The sequence below is a fragment of the Calliopsis andreniformis genome, chromosome 3, assembly GCF_051401765.1.
Source record: "Calliopsis andreniformis isolate RMS-2024a chromosome 3, iyCalAndr_principal, whole genome shotgun sequence".
Classification (NCBI taxonomy): Eukaryota; Metazoa; Arthropoda; class Insecta; order Hymenoptera; family Andrenidae; genus Calliopsis; species Calliopsis andreniformis.
This window is the reverse complement of record NC_135064.1, coordinates 14500508-14522674: the sequence shown is the minus strand read 5'-3', so window position 1 is coordinate 14522674 and position 22167 is coordinate 14500508. Positions and strand designations below refer to the sequence as shown.

Below are 22167 nucleotides of genomic sequence, written 5' to 3'. Positions count from 1 at the left end.
CCCGATCCTCCGTCAGGCGGGCTTCAAGCCTTCATGGTCTTACCGTTAAAAGCCTGGCTCCTTCGCTCCTCTTTTCCGACCGATTTCTTTTCGCCTCTCGCTCCCCTCATTTCCGCTGGAACACCTCGCGAACGTTTACTCGGCTCCTCGTTCCCTCTGTGCACACGACACATCGCGGGAGACACCGTGGAAAATTCGAGGTCGTTTGAGGATGGCCGTGAGCTGGGTGTAATTGGATGTGGACGATGGGTTTAGGAAAATGTGCTTCCGTGGTGTTTGATTTTTGTAATGCATAGCCTTGTTTAGATTAGCCAAGTTACTTGAATTCAAGCTACTTGTATTTAAATAGCTTGGTGTTAAGTTTGTGTTCACGCATGTCAAGTTAGTTGAATTCAAATGGTTTGAATTCAAAAGGAACTTGAATTCAAGCTGTCGGGCAAAGATAATAAAAATGACGTCGAAAGAGGTGGTGCATCTTGGTTATTTGGTTAGGTATTTTTTAAATAGAACATATAGTTCTGAGAGTTTCTTTGATGTTCATATGTTCTTCGATTTACTTGAAGTTTGCCCTATATGGTACACTATACACTATAGCATACATCAATCAAGGTGTATTTGAAAGCAAGGGAAAGTTGAAAAGACGTCAACTTCACTTAAAATTTGGAAAGATATTTCAAGTAATATAACACGTTTACATTGATCAATTGCCGCGAATCACTTGCATTAAAATCACTTGAACTCAAGTAACTTGACTAATCTGAATAAGGCTTATGGGGGCTGTTAGGTAAACAAGTAATGTGCGTCTCTTGTTTAAGTTTATGAAATTATAGAAAAACTTTTGGTATGAAATCTCGAAGTCAGTCGAAACTAGAATTTTTCTAAATAATGGAATATTTATAATTTCAACTAAAACGCAAAAAGAAATATAACAGTAAAGTTTAAAGATTCACGTAGAGCTTATCTCTTGATCTAGTATAGCAATAGCGTTCTAAATCCTTTCAATATTGATTAAATGAAAATAATCGTAAGTACACTCACCTGAATTTGAAAACAAGAATGGCTAATAACAATAACTCATTTAGAAAATTGACAGACATTACATGTTTAACACAACAGATCAATTTAAAACTTAATTAAATTATTGTACATTTTAAACAAAAGGTTAAGCACCTATGGATCGACAATTAGTGGCTGATATGAATTTCAAATAATCGTATCAGAAATAATATTTGAGCGAGAAATTCTCACGGGATTCCGGCTGTAAAAGTATTTCAGAGAAATTCCAGTCATTCCCGAAAATAATATTTTCATTAACAAAATATGTTTTTGTAATTTCATTCTTGCTAAACGGCATACCTGTTCCTCTTTTTGTTATCGCGAACGTACGTTTTAATAAAACGTTTATTAAATTGTTCTTCCATCGAGGGTAGCACAAATGCGATTCGTTAATACCGATGCGCAATCATGATAACAATGGTCGAACAGGAAATATTTAAATTGTGTATGCGATCATTGAAATAAACGTTGTGTAAATTATATATATTGTACAATAGCGATGGCGCCGCGATACGTGATTCGTGATTTTTGAAACAGTGGTATTTGAAATTTATAATTTCACGCGTCAGCACGACACGACTGTGAACTGTCAACTGGTAAGGTGATAAAAAAGGGTGACTGAAAATATTTCTCGAACTACAGAAACAAAAATATGTAGCTTCATTAAGGAAATTTTCAATAAATGTGAATTTAATCGAACAAACTATACTTCATCAATATTAACTTCGAATATCTCACTTTCGCGTGAATGTAAATATATCTACGAACTGCAGATAGGAACGATCGTTCGAATTTCGAATGGCAAAAAGCAACGCTGTTTGCTTTCCATCATGCAGCCTGCGCGTGAAAGATGTGTCGTTTTAATACAATTTATCCTGGTAATTTTATACGCGCCTGGGCATATCATTATCTCCGCGAAACATATTTTAATTAAGAAAAAGCTAATTTGAAAATTAATTTATTAGTGTGCACGCAACATATCGTTGCTTTTCTTTGCGTTACGTAGGCGTAAATACTAATTACTCTAGTATGAAAATGAAACACAGAAAAATGGATAAAATATTGTTTAAAAAATTCTTTTACGTATTCTATATCTGCTCAGATCGTTGATTTTTCTACTACAGTTATATAACATGGTTGTGTGTTTCATATACACAACCGAAAAGTAATGAAAACGAGAATAACAATTCGTTGCAAATACATTGAACTTAAAATGAAAACTTTGTACTGATCCTTCTGAAGATTCTTCTTGAGACTAGGGTAGTCCTCGGAGACTAAAGAAGTCCTCTGGAACCAGGAAAGTACTCTGAGATCGCTAGGATGAGACTCCTTTGCAGTTTCTCAATTTGTTCAAATATTCCCGAAAATTGTAAAAGCTTTCGAATAAAGATAGAGATACAACTGAAAAACTCATTCGGCTCTGCGGACGAAACTCGCACCAAATAGAAAAAGTATCTTTATTCGTCGAATAAACCCATCAATCGAAGCGCTTCGAATAAAAGTAACTCGGGTTATTTAAACCTTCCTGGAGCGAATACAGTTAAAACATCTTTTATTTAAATCGTTATTTAAATCACTTTTTACCTACACAGTGTCTATCTCTGAGCTGCTACATCAGCCGCGGTCACGAGAGAGATTCCCTCGCTCAGTCGGTCTCATTTTTTGACAGGGCGTCTTTAATTAAGATCCTCTATCGAAATTTCCCCAGCGTATTTGATTTCTAGAGCTCGTCGAAGGCCACCGCAATTTTCGATAAACCGTGTTGAAAGGAAACTCGTTAAAACCAATCTACCGGCAATCGGATCGATCGTTTTGCACCGTCCGATTGCGCGGTTAAAAGGGCCACTGAAGAAAAAGACGTCTGGCGATTGGAGAAAATGCAGAAGACAGAGAAATTGAAAAGAAGTACTGGAAAATGAAATGGAGAGAGGAAATCTGGCAAACTGTAAACTGTGCTTCGGTATTCGGTGCTGGCAGGGTTCGTGACACAATTTCACATAGAAACGTTATTATTTCCAAAGAGAAAGTTTACTCGCTTATTTATTGAGAGAACTTCGAAAGCAATTTACAAAAGGAAAACATCTGTATGTCGTAAAGTTGCAAGAAACTATTGGCTACAAACTTAAAAAAATATAAAACATGAATCATTTGAAGAGTTTTAATATTGCATAATCAGCGATCCATAAAACCTTGACTATGATTCTAACAGAAAATCTTCTCTCGATATCATAATCTAATTAAAAAGTTCCAGAACCCTGGAAAATGTCAAATCATCGCGATCCCCAACTTCACGAAGGAATCGGTAGTGCAGGACAGGGAATTACTCCCCGTCACCTGCGAAAATCCTTCCGACTTCAATAAGAAATGGGCTAACGAAGAGAGAAAAACTCGGTGGAGAATTAACGAAGGAGAAAAGGTAGGGAGTAACGACTCCCCAGTAAGCGCAGAATCAGACGATAAAAAGTAAGAAAGGAACGCAATAGCCAGCCCGAAAATCGGAAGAAAAGATAGGTTGGATCGCAGGTCAGACATCGGGCGCAGAAAGTGAACGTGGCAGACGCGAAGAAGGGTAGATAATTAGACAAGAAACAACCGCTGTCTCCCTTTCCCTCTCCCAGCTAGATCTTCCTCGAAGCGTCATCCGACTTTCCCTGTTCGGTTCGAGCCCGTATCCTCCTTAATTAAATATAAGCGACGGCTCACCTCTCCTCAAACCTTACCAGCCCAGTCGTCTAGCCCTCTCCTCTGTACCCATGCTCGCGATAGAAGGTACTGCGTGCTCGCGCAAATTCAGTCGGGCCGCACGAACACGCTCGCGTACACCTCTGCAAACGTGTGGGGACGCAGGCGTGCGTGGGCGTGGAGTACACGTACACGCGCATCACGCGCCGCTCCCATCGCCACGCAATTACGGAGCAGGGGATCGAGAGCACGGTTGCGGGGGGTCACACGCGGACGACACAGAGCCAACCACCCTCCCTCGCCTCGCTAGGTACCGCGCGAGAGACTGATGCCTAGCTCGCTGATACACCGGGCTGGCACAAGGAAGGGCTATAATCGTTTTAAACGATCGCGCCAGGCCTGATTAAGGATCGTCGATCCTCTTAGCGGTGCCGCCGATGGAACTACCCCGCGGGCTTTACGGTGTTAAGTGACATTGCTGAGAGGGGCGGATGCTATTAGTTTGTTTTATTATCAGGTGTTTGCCAAGCGAGAGAGGGAAGGCTTGATTTAGGAATTTTATTATCGGGTATTGCGCGGGAGGATTTGGAAGTTTGCTTTGAAGAAAGGTGGAGAGCGCAGCGGGGAAGGGGGTGGAATTAAGTGATTCGAGGTGAGGGGGTTTTTGATCGCGGAATTGCGGTGGGGAGAAAATACAGATTCTGGAGTGGGTTGTTGGACGATGATTGGTAGGCGCTGGGCACTTGTAAAGATTGAGCGTTTTGTTTGAGCTGATGCTCTATCAACCTGCAAGATAATGTATCGCACATGTATTACAAAAGTGACATAACTCAAAAAAATGTTTTTGAAGGGATGCAAAAAGTACTTATGAGTCTAGGAGAATATTACTTATTAAATAGATAATATAGACATAAAAAATAATTTTACTTAATGAAAGTTATTTTACTTGAATAGTTAGTCTCAAAATAGTTACGTGTAACTTGCATCAAATGATTCTCTTATTATTATTTAAATAATATGTAATTTACATTTGAAGAGTTCTTTAAATGAATTCTATAGTTTTGATCCTTAACTAGTGAACTTTTTATAATAAATACAAGTGCGTTTATTAAAATTATCTACAGTTGCAATTAAAAAGTCACGATTTTTAAGTTATGTCATTCTAGAAGTACATGCGCGATATGAGTAACAGTATATGTCTAGGAAAAGATTAATGAAGGATAATATAATATAAAACACTGTAGAGTGTATTACATATTAAGTACTATTAATGTGGTTGTATACGTGTCTAGTGTGTAAGCCAGATTATCAGTTTAATGAATTGAACAACAGGATGAGATGCAAGAGGAATTTAAAGTGTCATATGGACATTCAGTCTTAGAGACTGCAGAATAATTAATAAGTTAACGAGCAATAAAATACATTTAACGACATTATGTGTTTCAATATGTTTCCTCCTCATTAAACACTTCCTCTAATCCAGTATCAAGATTTATACCATCGATTACGAATTTCTACAACATAGAAATATTTTCCCACATTCCTATAATAAGAATCCACGTGATTATTAAGTAATATTCCTCAAACTGACATGCAACCAATCGTTTTCATTAGTTACCACCAAACTATGATTAGCAGAAATTGCCAAATTATTCTGACCTACAGTACTCTAGCTATGATTCGTAATTGCGGCTGAATAATTCAACGGTTTCGCCGTTGACTCTGTGGTAACAACTATTTTAAACTTACGAGCTCCAAATTCATGTTGCTGGTCACTACGAGCGTTGCTCGTTCCCGTGTCACCACTAAACGCATTTCCGTTGTAGTAATTGCGATCGATCGATTTGAAATTGAAACGGTCAGCAACGCTTCCGTTCTTGCTACCTTCACTGAGCGTTGTATTAATATTGACATTTTGCATTTCGGTGTATAAATCGTAACTGTCAGCCGAGTTACGATTCGAATTCGTTGAATTACTTATGAAGACACTAGAATTCATGTCGTCATTGGATTTCCTTCGCTGTCTGTTCCAATTTAAAGTTAGTGGCCATCGCTGCTGCATCGGGAGCCCATTACGAATTTCACTATTATAAACTGGATAAAGATAATTACTTTTTCTTAATCCTGTAAAGCCGTGACGTGTTTCCTGCTGCTGGTGCGCCTCCATCTGTTGATTTACAGTTGCTAAAAGGACAACAGAAAAATAGCTGACAGATACATCTCAAACACTATTATCTAAACTAAGAATTGACAAAATGTTAATACGAGACTTTGAAGAATTATACAAAAAATTTTATAAATCAAGAATAAAAGGCATGTTTGCAATAAAATATACCGACAAAGAAAATCCTAGTGAAACTACTCAAGATTCAAAGACATGGTCATATATGAGAACATGAAGAATAAATGCTCATCCTTATTATTCATTCCTAATAACTTAATTACCTGTCTGTATCGGCTCAAGAAAGCTCTCAATAGACCGCTTATTACTGATCAACGAGTCAAAGATCCTCCGTAGCACCCTCTGATAACCGCTCTTGTCCTGATACTGACCCAGTCCAGTAGAGTTCAAAGCATTATTCAATGCAAAATGAGTAAAATTCAGCCCAGTAGAACCGTCAGCAGGCACAACATGCACCAAGTGCTTCTGACCCAACTGATCAATCCCCAGGATAAGCTTCGGTATCAACTGTCTGATCCTCTCCTTATCGCTTTCACTGAAAACAGCATTGGAGGTGTCGTTCGCGGTCCTCCTATCAGGAGCTTTCTCTCGGGCACGTTGTCTCTTAGAGTGCTTCGCAGTGTCCAGGACCTCAGCTGTGGTCGCGATGGTTGTGGTAGTCGGCACGGTTGTACCAATATTTTGCCGAGAATCACTTTCGGAGAGGCGTCGAGGAACGGTCCCATTGCTCTGTTCTCCAGGCACGCGTCGCTCCGCCAACGAGTCCCTCTCGACAAATCTCCAGACATTATTGGAGCCCGGCCGTTGCACGGAGAAACTGTCCTCGAGGTTCGCGTAAGCGTTTCCGACAGCCTCGTGACCGGGTTTGTCGCTCGAGTACACGGCCTGCTCCCCTTGAGTGGTCACGTAGACGTACGACCTCGGCCAGAGATTGTTCATGTGGTAGCTTCCGTCGATCTGAGGGATTACCGTCAGCTGAAGATCCTGTCGCTGGGGCCCGTGGCTCGAGGGTCTCTTGATCCTCCGTAGTGTCCACTTCACGCTGGGATACGTGTGCACCGTGCACACCTCGCAGTCGGCGCACCCCTCCTGGCAAAACAGCCAGTGCCCGTTCGGCAGATAATAAACGTCGCCACGCGACAGGACAACGCTGGCCACGTCGTTTGGGACGATCGGGAATGGGCCACCGTAAAACGGCGCTTCTAACAAACGTCTGTACAGGTGATTGTTGCCTGGCGGTGGCGGCGAGATCGTCTTGAACACGAACTCACGGAGAATGTGCTCCCAGTAGGGTGGCGACTTAGGTGATTGACTTCTCTGTACAGCTGAGGCGTGATGCTTTTGTTGCAGCCGAGTGGCCGGGCAGATCGTGGAGATCAGAGATACCTGCGATAAGAGACGTGGTGGTAGACACGAAGGTGGTTGGTTGGGTGACGTGTAATAGGTCTCTGAGGTATTTTGGGGAAGGACTCGTGGTTTTCTTAGACAGACACGTTTAAAAGGGGATGCTGATGGGATGGTTAAAAGATGTGAAGTATGGAGATTATTTTATATGCATAAAAGAGAAAGGATTTATTTTATGGTACTTCCTGTCTCTACTTCATGGTGAATAGATAAACTCCCTCTCATAAAAATTGTATTGCCTATTACTGTATATAAACAAGAGTTGTTGTTTGTAGAAAAATAAATAGATAATATGAATAAAAATATTATTATAGAAGTTTTTGAATGGTGTAGAATATTATACTCGAAATGCCAAAATATGGAAGATCAAGAAGACAGGACAATGTTCTTAATAAATAATAAAATAATTTAGGAAAGGGTTTGACCGTTTTATTAAATATGTAATTTGAGGGAAAGAATAAAAAAAGGAAAATGCTCAAAGGAAAAATGTGTGCATCGAAGTATTAGTCCTTACTCACCACTAACATCGAAACAACACTCCATTTCGACAGATTCATGTTTCTTTGTCTTCAGCCGCACTGACACTGATGAGAAACGGGAAGGACAGAAAATTTAGAGGGTATCCGTGGCGTGCAGAGGATAGTGCAGTGCCTCTGGCACCTGACGGCCGACTGATTCATTCGAAAGATGAGTAACTCCTGACACCGAAAGCGTTACTGTTGGAGATTCTACTATGGATATCGGAATACCATCAAGAATGCTGACATTAGTCTGGCTAAACATTCGTCTGGTGATTAAACAGTGTAACTCAAACACCGGATAGAACAAGTTTATACTGTGTAATTCTAAAATAAAGAGCGAAAACGCGTTAAAGAAAAGATTCTTTAGATAATGAAATTCGAGTTGTTTTTAGTTAATATTCTTTTCCTACACAGCAAAATCTTAATTTTTTGTTCTTTTTTAAAATCTGAAGCTAGAGAAGAAAAATTGTGCTATCTTTTGGAATTTAGACGCATTCACCATAAAACTGTTTATTAATATCTATATACACGAAAACTAGGATATCTATTACTGTGTATGTATTCTGGTTTCAAGGCACGTTCAAAGTTCACGCCACAAGATTACTTGGGATCAATAGGTCATTTGGAAACCGAGAAACAACTATGGTTAACAAGCAGAGATGTAAACTCGAAGCATATCTTGCAAATAATGTAACCAACAACAAATCCCTTGGTTTCGTACATGCTTCAACAATTACTCCACTCCTGTAATCTTGAAATACATGAAAAATTGCATAAGTAAAAATATAAATATGCATTCTTTTCTTCTAATATTTTCTAGCACGAAAATTTTTTTTATTATAAAAATACCGAAAACGAGTAGTAAATGTAAATACAAAATAGAGTATCTTTATTATCAGTACTTTCAGAAATTTTGTGCAACACCAACGTCATGCTAGTCGTACGTGTGAATTAATAGTTTTTTATATTGGCGATATAAACTCTAACAGTCTAGAAATACGCCGATTGCATCGTACGTATCGCAAAACGATCGACAATATCACGAATCATGCGTCAAATAAAATATGGATCGCCGTGGTCTAATCTACGTTTTGATCATGAATTTGTTTCTATTTCGCGATGGGAACCACCTGTCATATACAGAGAGACAAACGATTTCACTATGCAAAGAACCGAACACGACGAATTATTGTTTCATTAACATGACACGCTGGTAATGTAATACCTACGGAATAGAAGTTATCGAGAACGCGTGTGGTAACATTGAAATCGACGACTCTCATAGTTTCTATTGTGATAATCATTCCATTACGCTACGTTGGCCTTCCTACTACTACCTTACTTAATTCGCTTAATACATTAGTTGACAGAGTTGATTGTAATTGTAAATATTATGTAGTATGTAGATTTATTTTTAGATGATTTGTTAGTATTGCAAGAAATGCAATACTAGAGTAAAAGTTTAAATGCTGGACTGAAGGGTTGAAATCTCGATTTGTAAGGCGATAGTACTTGTTAGTAATACTCGTGGCGCCAACTTTCGAAATAACGTTAAAGTCAAACGGAGGGAAAAATCGATTTTGTGGAATGTACCACCTACTGAGGGTAACTTGCGACAAACGATTGAAACACGAGTGTACTGAATAGACTGGATAAGTAATGCTTCTCTGTTTCCCACGCTTTGCGTCATGCATTACCATTTTTGTGCCACGCTCAACGTCAGCGACGGTGGGTGGAATAAGAATGCAGCGTTATGAGAGGTAAAAATTCAAATTATAATACCGACGCCAGTGATTGAAAATGGCTCCAAGACTACCCAACTGCCTGTTTTCGAGGGTCCCAGAGATCCCCGTGTAAAGGTACGTCTCTACCCACAGAACACTGTGATATCGACAGTCATGCCTGTTTTATCAATCATATTTGCAACGCAACTACATTATTCAATGTGGTGAAGAAACATATACATAGAACCACCGACTAGATAATAATAGACCTAACATCCCATGTATTTTCCTGTCCCTGATTTTTGGGGTGCTAGCACCCCATTATCATTTTAGTGTCACCGCCAATATTACCGGCGAAGTCTCAAAGCTATTATCTGGTCGGTGGTTTTACCAGAAGGAAGTTACTACGAGAGCAGGTACACAGAGAAAAAGCACAAATAGGGCCAACAGAAAACAAAAAATATTTAATTTGAGCAAAAACTCACTGGTCACTCAAGATGACCACTGGTCATCGGCCAGCTGACCACTGGTCAAGGGTGTCCAGGGCCCACGAGTCCCTCCAGATCCCCAGGGAGGTCCGCACCCCCCGGAGGACCCGCGGCAAGTGAGACACTTGTGCTCCTGCAGCGGTATTTATACTGTCTCAAGGAAGGTGAGAAACCAATCAGAGAAGTACTTCGGTTGGTTAGAATTTCCAAACTGATCTAACGAAGAATATTTTGCGAAAAATTGATATTTTCTATAAAATAACCATCTCAGCAACAATTTCTGGGACACATATTGTTAATAACAATCACACACATTGAACACTTACTCAAATTATTAATATTTGTAATTGTTAGTGAAGAAATGTGGAAATTATTAACTTTTCATACATTATTTTTCGTTCGATTAATCTCGCAACTCTTGAAAACTTCTTAATATTTCTTTAACTAACAATTATAAATGTTAATAACTTGCATCAGTCACTGCTTGCGATTGTTATTAACCCTCGGACGACAAATGATGGGTCAAAAGTGACCCTGAGATCGCTGGCTCTGTATATGAATGTAAAACAATCTATTGTCCGAGGGATAACTATCTTCTGGTCAGTCGCTTCGAAGTTTACAGCGGGTGTGAATCGTCCTGACTTTCGATCCACGAAATTACATAAAATCATAAATCTATTCATGTACTTCTCTTTATTGATATAAATATACCCAGTAAGTTATTAATAGTACCTCCTAAACTGTCGCGCATGATAACGTTGTAATCGAACAAAAGAGGGACGTTACATTTCCAAAATGACATGTTCGAATGGCATCTAAACCTGAAACGATTACAGAAAAGCTGTAGTCAAATCGAAAGAACATTTATTATGTTTCTTTTTTTTGAACACAAATCTCAAAAATTTTCTAAGTGAAACAGAATGTCTGCAACTACTGCAAAATCACCGACTTCAACTCCTAATTCACCCCCTTCTGCTAATGATGTAGTCAGTTTGCAAGTTTCCTTACCTCAAATGTTGGACCTTGCATTGGGCACGCCAGAAGTAAGCTTGAGCAGCAACCTCAATAATATATAAGCAACAAACTCAACAATAATGAAGATATATAACCTTTTAACGTAAAATATGTCATTTTTCGGTGGCATCTAGGTTGGGGCAGTGAACCTGAACATCCTGCACAACTTCCTTCATATCTTACTGCATCAGATAAATTTGCGATCGACAAAGGTCGAATATCGTGGTGACGACGCGAATCGTATTAAAGTAAGATTCGTAAATTTTTAACATTTGATAGTAAGGTAATTTGAGGATTATCATCTTCCGTGATAACACTTTACACGCAAGTCTAATTGAAACAGTAATCTTTGCCTACATTTGCAGACGATGGTAACTTCTCTGAAAGCAGGGCCATCGTTTTATCTCAACGAATACACTATCATCCAAAGTTCTGGAGAGACAGCGGAGCCAGTTCATACTGCCGATGCTGCAAGTGTGGCAGTAGATGTAGTGACGGATGGTAAAGAAACTGCTTCTATGATTCCAAGTACAGTACTTCATTTTATAGCTACTATTATTACTATTTTCGAATAGCTAAGGAAGCTGATCTAAAAACGACGAAGGGCACTAGACAACAAATTGGACCGGGAGCTGAGGGTGAACAAGAGACAGTCATCTACGTGGAACCAATCGTGGATGGCGTCACTCCTACGGCACTGGGATTTAAACGCCTTGAACAAACTGTACAGAGTCTTATATTACTGTTATATCAATTATATTACTGATATATCAAATGGCAAGCAACGCCACAATATGATGTCGAGTATTTTATGTAGGTAACTGAGCTTCAGCAGCGCTTCCAAGCACTAGAGGAGCTATCGACAAACCCTGAGCTTGTCGAACGTCTTAAGGGTAAAATAACTGATCCTTTGACTGACGTCTGGCAGATTATCAGTATTACGAAACGATTGGATGCTAGTGAGCAAGGTATTGATAAGGTACAGCGTCATTGCTTTGTCATTAGCGTTGCTCCTTGATTTTCACATATCTAGTTAAAAAATGCATGGAATTCTCCAATGTAATTTTTATAAAGAAAACAGAATATATGAACAGATACAATTGCCTTAATTTGGACTACGAATTAATGCAAGATATACTAAAAAACATATTATTCACAGTTAACGACAATGGTACAAGATATACTAAAAGGCGACAAGCAAATCGTCGCTGCGGGAGATACGTCAGAGTTCGAGACCAGGATAACAAATCTCGAAACTGCTCTTGATGCTATGGATAATACCCTCAAGAATTTGCAAGTGATTGCCAGCGGGGCTGATGGTGAAGAAGAATCTAGGGACACGAGCTCGCCCAAAGATGACGCTCAGCAACCATCGCAACGAATCTCTCTAAGCCAGCTTCTGGGCGGAATAAATATAACAGAAATGCATGAGACCTTGGTTTCCTTAAAAAAAGAAGTGTCGAATATCCACGCAGACCTGAATGCGATAAAAGAAACAATTTCCCAAGCACCTACCGGTAATTTCACATTTCTGCAATGATTTAGATCTTGCTTATAAATTTAAATTAGTCCTCTTAATTTCCACTCTTCCTGTTTTTCAAAATCTTATATTTTCAAATTGAAACATTAATACCAACAACAGCCGCAGAATCACCTCGGGTACAGCAAGAAACAACCACACAGGCTCAACAGGAAGCAGCCGATACGCAGCTGGAAGTCGCAGAGGAAGGAACACCTGCTCATCCTGAGACACCAACTCAGCCAAAAACGTCACCGAAACATGCGGCACAAGATAAACCTGAAGAGACGACGCCGAAACAGAAAGAAGCGCAAGCTGAAACACGACCCGACTCAGAGGCACCAACAGACATTAATGAACGACTCACGAAGCTGGAGAAAGACGTGCAATGTCTGAAGGAGAAAATAGATAGTGCCCCAATGGCTGGTATTGGCAGAAGTGCCGAACTTGATGAATTAGTCGCGAAGATCCAAGGGATTCAGTCTGAGATGCAGAAGCTGAACCAGACTGCTGACCGTTTGATCGACGATCGAGAAAACCGTGAAATTCATCTGACCGTAAGCACTATTGTTCGCTTTTATCGCTGCTTCACATCCACGAAGTCTTCACTTTTCTTCACCAGGCTCTGTTGGAGCAAGTGGAGCTTCTGAAGACGATAAAGGCGGATAGGGAAGACCTCGAGGACGCCCTCGCTGATAAAGCAGATGCCCAAGCGATAAACAGAAAGGTGAAAGCGTTTTAAATTACGGTGACGACAGGGAGAATAATAAATGAAGACAGTGGTGCTCAACGAAAGTTTTCTTTAGGTGTCCTACGATCAATTCGACGCAGCTTGCGATGATCTCGCTCAAGGCCTTGAGGACGCTATTAGCAAGTTAGGCAAGCAAGAATCGATATGGCAGCAAGCGTTGGACGAAGTGCAAAAGGAAATCGAAGGAAAAGTTGATAAGATAGAAATTACACCATTGAAGGATTTCGTTAGCACTCGATTGAAGTCTCTTCAGGAGAAGTTGAAGAATGTGGCGAAGATGAGACAGGAAGAGGAAGCGGCGGGAACTAAGAAAATGCTAAGGTAAAGTTAGACAATATTTCTGTACCTCAGAGTCAGACTAAGTCCATTTTCTTCAAGATTCGCTTTTTATAGGATTTTATTATTTTCTCTTCATTTTATTAGAATAATAAGAATTTAGTTAAATTACTTTATAAGTATATTTAACCCTCGGATGGCGAATACTGGGTTAAAAGTGACCCTGACTTCACTGGCTCTGCACATGAATGTAAAACAGTCCGCTGTCTGAGGGTTAATAGTAGAAACTACTTAAAATGCTGTATTAAGAAATGAGTAATCGCATTTGCTTTTTGGCTCTTCTGAAAAGTACCAAAAAGGATTTGGATTACATTGGCTCTCAGGTACAGATTTATGACATAAAATTGCTGTTGTATATAGTAATTTTAAATATATGTGGCATTACTATGATTAGGGACGTTCAGTGTATATCTTGCGATAAGAATGTGGTTATGAAGATGGAAGATATCAATAAGCTTAAAATGGAACCGTTACCTTGTACCGTGAGCATGAAGCCATATTTGACCTACGAATTGGATCAAGTTCGAAAACAGCATAAGAGACTACCTCACAGTAGAAATATGATTCAGTTTGAGGCGGCTTTGCAGGAGGAAGCTAGAAAGCAGAAAAGTGCAAGAAGCGATACACTTGTAAAGACCCCTAGGTACATAAATGAAACAGGCGATTACTAAGAAAAATTACTTACCTTAGAGTATTCATGTTTGAAAATTTGAGAGAGATTAAATAACTTTCTTTCTCCTTACTTCCAACTGCTAGAGACCACTTGTGCAATCGATATTGCGGCGGAAGTCACACTGTGACGACACCCCAGCAAAGAGTAATGAGAATGGGCCATTTCCTGACTCAGTGGGGACCGGAAATAGTGCAGCTGACAGAAGGAACGATAAAAGGAACAGATGGTAAAATGTACAAGAGTAGGCCAATGCCAGGGAAATTCGACGTTTGTGGTCCTACGTATTGCGAGAATGGCAGTGGCGAAGCTCAACCTACGGTGATTATTTTTAACGTATTTCGTAATTGGGAGGTAAATTATGTGAGTATATTTTAGAAATGAGGATTAGTTTCCGCTCTTCAACGAAAGAGCACTGAGAGACAGATTACAGTTTCGAGTACGTTTCAATTACTATTGCAGTTATGTTGCAAGCGTCCTGTTACAATTTAAAATATTAATTATATCTGCAATAACGTTCATGTAAAAAGCATTTAATAATTAGGTAATAATTAAGGGTTTACAAACTACTGAAAGCAATATTTCAATACGACGTTCATTATTTTCACAGAAAGAAAAATCTCAAGAAGGCTCAGCAAGGACATAGCTAAAGGAGCTATAGGGGAGGTAAGGTTTAAACCGTGTGTAAATTAAAAGATCGATTTTAAACTGGAACATTCGTATTCATAGGTTCCTGAAACATGTGCAGCAGAAACAGGTCACAAGACAGAGAGGGCACCACCTGATTCCGAGGATGAGGAAATGGAGGAACACGACTAAATAAATCTGAGATCATTGATTGTAATTTTTCTACAAATTATCTTTTGCTGAAAATCATCTTAAAGATTTGTATCCCCTAAGATTGAATTGTAAGGGACATAGTGTAATATAGAATATTAAAGAGATCTATAAACTACCTTCCCTTTTGTCTTCTAAATATCTCTAAAAAAACACAAATAACAAAATATCCTATAAGACTAACCTGCGAGACGTTCTTCTTTATTAAATGTTTTATTATTAAGAGGGAGTTTCGGAGTACACAAGACTAACTAGTGAAGTCGATTTGGAACATCGGTGGTTCTGTCATGCTAAAACAAAAATACTAGATCGCTCTTCGTTTCATTTTTATCCTCTTTTTCTCTTATTGCACATCACACCGTTCGAGATCCGTTTACAGAAACAGAGTGTACACAGCGCGCTCGAGAATGTACTGTACGTACGTATGTGTGTATGTATCGGACTTGCTCGTTTCTCTCGATTCACTTTCGATCTCATCGGTATCATTCTTGTACATATTCTATAATATAAAGGACTACGCGCTAATAGTGTCTGGTAATAATATATATTTATGTATATATATAATATATACGTATATATACGTCGGAGCTACATGTCTACTGTCATAGAAATTTCAAGGTACAGGAAGTATCTACAAGTTTTATGTCTACCACATAATGTACGACTGCCTCCGATTTTTGCTTCGACATTTTCTTTTTTTGGTAAATGGGGCGTGTAATTCTACGTTCGCTATTACCTAGATAGAGATTACCATGAAATTTACCTCGTTATACGACCTTTACGATTAAAATCAACAGTATTACATGGAACCATCACGCAAGATCATTGGCTCAACGACACAATGCAATAAATATAATGTCAAATAAATATATATATATATATATGTGTGTGTGTATATATATAGATTACATTTTTTATAATCATTCATTAGGAGGGGGACAATATAATGTCTTAAACATTAACATGGATATGCATTATCGATTACAGTTAATAATACTGGCAGCTTAAAGTACGGTGTACGTGTGTGTTTCATGGGTATGCAGTGTGTGAATGTGTGTGTGTGAATGTATGTGTGACGTGTATGTGCATGTGTAGGTATTACGCTCAACCTAAACGAGGGAGAACGAGTAGAGAGTGCCGAATATAACATTGAAAAATCGCTCGAAATTGACGTAATAAAATAAAAATATTTATACATTATGACTAGTATCACGTTCGCGTACGATCTCAATTAAATATGGACCAACGAATAGTACGAATCCATGACAGCCAAACAAGACATACTCTACTTTGTTTCCGTGGCACTCGCTACGCGTGTGAACATCCAAAGGTTCGCCAATCGATGTCGCGAGTTAGATCGTCGGTAACGTGTGATCGTAATGCGATACAAAGTAAATTTCCCCACAACTGCCGCGAATCGAAATCCTTACCTCGAAATAATTATTGTAACACCACGGACGTCTCTCGTATCGCGCCTAATCACGCGTCGTTGCTGGCTATCCGATAATTAATGTAATAGCGACTTAAAAGTTACCGTTACGACTAATCACTATATTATTAGTATCCATTATTATTATTAATAGTAGTATTAGTATTATTATCGTTACCATAATCGTTACGTACGAGAATATTGCACACAGCGACCAACAGACATGGATAAAGGGAACTAAGTAACAGATCACAGGTAAAACTAGGCTATCTCTGTAACAAATTGATATCACATGAAAAAATATGTATCGGTTGCCTCCTCTCGCAAAAATCTCCCAAAAATAAGAGACTGTCGGACGGATGACTCGGCTGACGAGCCATCGATGACTCGGATCGGCTGACCTCAATCGTCCCTCCAATTCGAATACCCTCTGCACGCCAGCTTGTCTCTTCAACTGGTCAGCCCAGGGATCAAAGAACATCCCCCTCGCATTTCTTTCATTCTCAACGTAAAGTAACTGTCGATCAACATACCTGTCTGAGCCTAATCGCTTATCAACGACGACGAACAACTAAACCCTGGCTAAACGATTACACGAGCATTTTTAGCAATAAAGTTTGGCATTGTAACCGCGGCTATCGCGCAGCATCGAATCCTTTTCTTCGCTCTTCTCGCACTCTTCCTCGCACGAACAAAAACACAAGACTTAGCTCTTCTTTGGCTTCTAGCTCTGTCGTAGTGGCCACGCTGGCCGACTACGCGGGTATTTAAATCTAAGTACGTATTACATCTCACGTATCGCTAGATTACCAGCTCGTAAGACAGCGACTCTGATCCCATTGATAGTTTCTTACACGAAGCCCGTGGCTGGCACCATGGGCCCAAGGAACAACCATTTTGTAAAGCTCGTGCGGCGCTTCGGCAAATCCTGTCCTCCAGAGGAAAGGATTCACCCCTCGACCGCCAAACAACCCTTATATTCAATCCCTTACACGTTACCTCCTCGCGCGCTTTGAGATCTCTTTGGAAGTATACAAGCTCTCTGAAATGCTCCTCGCAATTATCTTCTCCATCTCTGCGACCACATGCTCGCTTCTTTGCCTTTCTTGCAGTCCTTTCGTAGAGCCATTTTACAGACTCGTCGAGTGTAAGGAATGAAACCCTAAGTCTACTTCGCGAAAGTAAGGTACGCGTTTCAGCTAAACGATAGGTTTACGCTATGGTTTTGGGGAAGACGAAGCAGATGCGTAAACACACGCGTCATTCGGTCTCTAGATATCTGTTTTGAACTACCGATCCGCCATTCTAGACCAATTATTACTCTCGCGACTAATAGACGTCTATTTACTGATGCACAGGTATCGATGCGATCGTAAGGGACTAAGCAAACGAACAAGAGTATTCTCGAGGTCGCTAGTTTTAAGCCTACAGAAACTTTTTCGCTGATTACGTTTTGTACTGTGTATTATTCGCGATCGCTGGCTCGTTCCTCCACTCTTCCTCATTCCCTCGACGTTTCACGGAAGCTCAATAAGTTTCAGACGGTCTCGCAAACTGCGGGACGAAAAAATGGAGATCTGATGGAAGTACGGTGGACATTGCAAACACGCTCGGTACCTTAAATTATAGTTTCCCATGCGCCACGATTCTATCGTTCCATCTGTTACCAAGCATCGAGCCGTATCGAAAATTTTCGAGCCGCTCGGTCAGGCTTCATTGTACGCGGAATAAACGGGATATCAAAAAGTAGAAGCGCCTTTAAACGGCGCTACGATAGATGCGCTACAAAAGCTGAGCTATGACCGGATGCAGAAGACACATGTGCTCGGCACCGCGTATCGGGAGCCGGTTCACGCTGAAGTGGCGAACCATTTCCGGTATACTGTCGAACGGTTTGCTGAACTGGCCCAGGATGTACGCGTTCAGCTCCTCGTTCTTCTGTATTCGCATGTGCATGAAACCGCGAGCGCTTCTGGAAATTGAAAATGAGAATCCGTTTATGGGCTTGGAACTGTTAGTTGGAACAGGATCAACTGACAGTGTAAGGTTGCTATTCTGGCAGGAGAACGTCTGAGGTGCTTGACAGGGACCTTGAAATACTGCAGAATTTGTGGGGAAACTAAAAATAAGTAAAGTGTAATCAAAAACGAAGTGCTGAAAATAAAATCATAATTATCGAGGTAAAAGTTTCTGTGGGATGAAAATTAGAAGAATAGTTTACATATGAAAATTCGAATTTAAAGATATAAAATTTTTTAGATGTTTAATTTTGAATTTTGGAATTAATAATAAAGTGAAATTAATGAAGTCTAAAAGGAAAATAAAAATTGTTTATTAATGTTCTTAAGCTTTAGTAGAGGATTAATATAAGCTTGTGTATTCATCGTGGAATTCCATCTATCATAAAACTTGGTAGGAGAGGGACATGGAAGAATATGCACGATGCCAAGTATCAAGGTTGCGAACTGAAAGCATAACTTACTTCAGTGACAAGGAATAATCTTGTTTGGTCGATTCGCTGTTCCTCACCAAATAACTTCCCTCTCTGAGAAGTCGTAGGACAGCTTCCGCCTCGATTCTCGTAATGGATCCGTGGTACCATCTGAAAATTGAAGCATGCAAATATTCAATATCTTTGCAACGCAATAATAAATAATTCTATAACAAGAATTAGAATACTTTCTGAATCATCATTAAAAGGAAAAGATAAAAAATTATCAACAAATAAAATGGAACCCAAATTACTATATACATATTAGATACTTTATTATTTTTTCAAGTAAAAGAGAATATTTAACCTATTAGCTTAGTCACTAATAATTATCAAAATTATAACCCATGTCAGTGTTAGCGTTCAAAGGCTTATCTTACACCGCATGCGAAACCATCTAATCCTCTTTGTTAATAAGCAATTACCACACTGCTTATACTGATTACCTGCATACTCTATCTAACACCTAATGGATCAACAGCTACTCCATAATCTTTTTAATTGAGTTTCAATATTCATAGCATGTATGGTGATATTATACTTTATACAAAAAATATATTGCACATTATATTAAAATACATTCCAATATAAATACTTTTCACCATTTCCTTCCATGAAACTCAGTTTCCTCAAATCTACGCATCATAAAAAAACCTTATATTTTCCAAGCAATCAAACAGAAAAGGTACTTTGTAAGCAACTTTTCCATTTGATTAATACAAGAACTATGGAGGTCCTGGTATCGTGAGCAACCTCTGACCACGACAGCGCGTTGCGCAAACTAATAAATTCGAAGGACGTACCCTTGTCTCTCGAGAGGAAGGTCGACGTCAACCAGATCAGCGGAACCACGGGTCGTGCTAATCTCCAGTGGCAATCCTAGGCTCAGACCACCGGGTTTCTTCAGCGCGAGTTGACCACTGTTCCCACCGCCGTTCGTCCCGTTACCAGCGTCCAGATTCAGCGTCATCTTCGGACGCGCCAGACCGCCGCCTGAAATGAGTCACGCGACAGTTAGACGCCGTGAAATTCCCCGGGGGTAAACATCGATTATACTCGTATATGCGTCGAGACGCAAAGGAACGTCCCCGTGTCGCAGATTTTATGGGCAAACCTCCTCCCTCTAATTGGAACAAATCGGATCTCACGCTGATAAGATTCACGGCGACAGCGATTGCGTCCTTGATGCACGGTGACAGTTTCCATCGTGATGACATAGATGACATAATTATGAGGGAAAATTGATCGAGACTGACCTGCGGTGAACATTTCTAGTATGGATGTAGAGAGGATGGGCTTTTTCTTTACAGCTGAAGTTAGGACAGTGTTTTTGATGACGTAGGAAATGGTATCAAAGCATGTTAGATGTAACTTCGAAAATCAAGAAACGAAATTTACAGGCAAGTAATAGAGAACGTTCGTATAAACAGTTATTCTACTTTTTGGTACTTTAGTAATTACGAGGTTCCTTTCATGTTGGAAAGAAAATTAGTGAGTTAATTAGATGAAAAATAATATTCTGACCAAGGGTGGGGTTTGTGTACCGAAGTACTTACACTTTTAAATATAAGAAAAATGTACTTCTAGATGCTGGGTAAATGTGTCACCAATAATCGTGCTCTCGAAGGAACGACTGGATAATACCTGACAAGAAATATTTTCTCAACAGGGGACAATCGACCGTGACTTTGGACGTGGCTTTGTCGAGCTATGGATAATAGAACGTCTCGTACTCGTCCAAGGATAGGCTGAGAGCTTTCACTTAGCAGAAACAATACAATCGAAATTCCTTCCTCGAATTTTTCTTCTTCCACCTCCTACACTCCGTCGGGGAGCAGCTCTATCGACTCTTCAAAGTTTTCACCCCCGCCGCCACTCAAGATTCGTACGGAAATTACGAGCATTGTTTTCTCGTACACAATATGGCCCTAGGAACAAGAGACAACAAGCTACGCCTGTTTTACTCCTGGTGCGCGGATGAAAGAGGAATCTCTACTTAAAATGCAAGATATCACGATTATTAAAGATGCCGCTACTCTCGGGAGACCTAGAGGAAATTCGATGAGGAGGAAATTACACTTCCTTCAGAGAATCTTAACATACAGGTAGATGAGTTTGTGAAGTAAAGTTGGAGTCTCATCCCGATACAATCTACGAACTATTTCAATTAAAAATTTTCTTCAATAAAAATTTAAATTTTAGGAATTTCTGTACTTAACATGGGCTTTACGATTAACCATCTTTTTCAGAGTCACTATATGTCACTGAATCCTCAAGATCTTTGATACAGAGGCTATTTGAGGAATTATTTTCGAAGCTATTATACAACCTGCCAGTAAATTTCATTTCTGAAGGGCTGGAAACATCTTCCCCACTTTAGTCGTTCCTAAAAAATTTCTAAATTTCGCTAAGTAAATTCTTCAAGGCAGCCATCAAGCGTGAGCGTCAATATTATTACACCCTCGTGAAACTTCGCGAATGATAATCGACGGTAGGGTCCGCCGCTCAAGAAAGTGCCTCTGCGGCCGCGGTATAATTTCATTTGTTGGGCGCAATCTCTTAGCGGCCGACTTTTGGAAGGTTGCATGATCCAGGTACGACGAAATTGCTCTGACAGGTGTAACACCGCGTTAGGTCTTCTCGAGGCTAATACGTTCAGAATGTTTCACGCGTTCGCTTGGAAGCATGTACTTTATACATTATGTATGAGTCTATGTACTTCAGGATTTAAGATCACTGAAATCGTTCAGACTTGATAGAACAAGTATTGTAATTGAGAACAATGAGAACTGTAGTTTTTAATATAAGTATTTCGTATTTTAATATACTTTGTAACAGAGAAAATTTAGTTCATATTTACGTTAAAAAAAGAAACATGAAATATTCTCCATTAATTGGAATTAGAGATTGTTGGCAGTACTATAAGTTGCTATTAACATTATCATAGAGAGTGTTCAGACTGAAGCAAGCCACCTCAGTGCTAGTTCTGTAAAGTGGTACTTACTCATTGCTAGTTCTGTAAAGTGGTACAAGTGAGAAAAAAGTAGTATAAAATATACTTGA

The 22167-nt window shown here is 39.6% G+C and overlaps 3 protein-coding genes across 3 annotated transcripts in view; 1 reads left to right on the top strand and 2 right to left on the bottom strand.

The window, feature by feature from the left end:
* Positions 1–5180: 5180 nt before the first annotated feature.
* On the bottom strand, positions 5181–7549 carry LOC143177302 (uncharacterized). The gene is made up of 5 exons (XM_076375170.1): positions 7507–7549; positions 6184–7428; positions 5445–5922; positions 5330–5363; positions 5181–5252 (listed from the first exon to the last, which is right to left on the bottom strand). The coding sequence occupies exons 1-5, from the start codon at positions 7547–7549 to the stop codon at positions 5181–5183; spliced, it is 1872 nt and encodes a 623-aa protein (XP_076231285.1).
* Positions 7550–11439: 3890 nt separating this feature from the next.
* Positions 11440–15280, top strand: LOC143188783 (uncharacterized). The gene is made up of 11 exons (XM_076393225.1): positions 11440–11599; positions 11656–11795; positions 11889–12050; positions 12231–12588; positions 12741–13147; positions 13213–13317; positions 13397–13662; positions 14072–14320; positions 14434–14668; positions 14958–15013; positions 15077–15280. The coding sequence occupies exons 1-10, from the start codon at positions 11440–11442 to the stop codon at positions 14991–14993; spliced, it is 2118 nt and encodes a 705-aa protein (XP_076249340.1). The 3' UTR covers positions 14994–15013; positions 15077–15280.
* A 3094-nt stretch (positions 15281–18374) lies between these two features.
* The window catches only part of Hwt (SH2 domain-containing adapter heavyweight), a 180880-nt gene continuing 177087 nt past the window's right edge, over positions 18375–22167 (bottom strand). The window contains exons 7-9 of the mRNA XM_076393224.1: positions 19908–20097; positions 19096–19215; positions 18375–18585 (exon numbers count right to left, since the gene is read on the bottom strand). Coding sequence (XP_076249339.1) covers positions 18396–18585; positions 19096–19215; positions 19908–20097 — 500 coding nt within the window. The 3' untranslated portion in view covers positions 18375–18395. The remainder of the gene's footprint in view (positions 18586–19095; positions 19216–19907; positions 20098–22167) is intronic.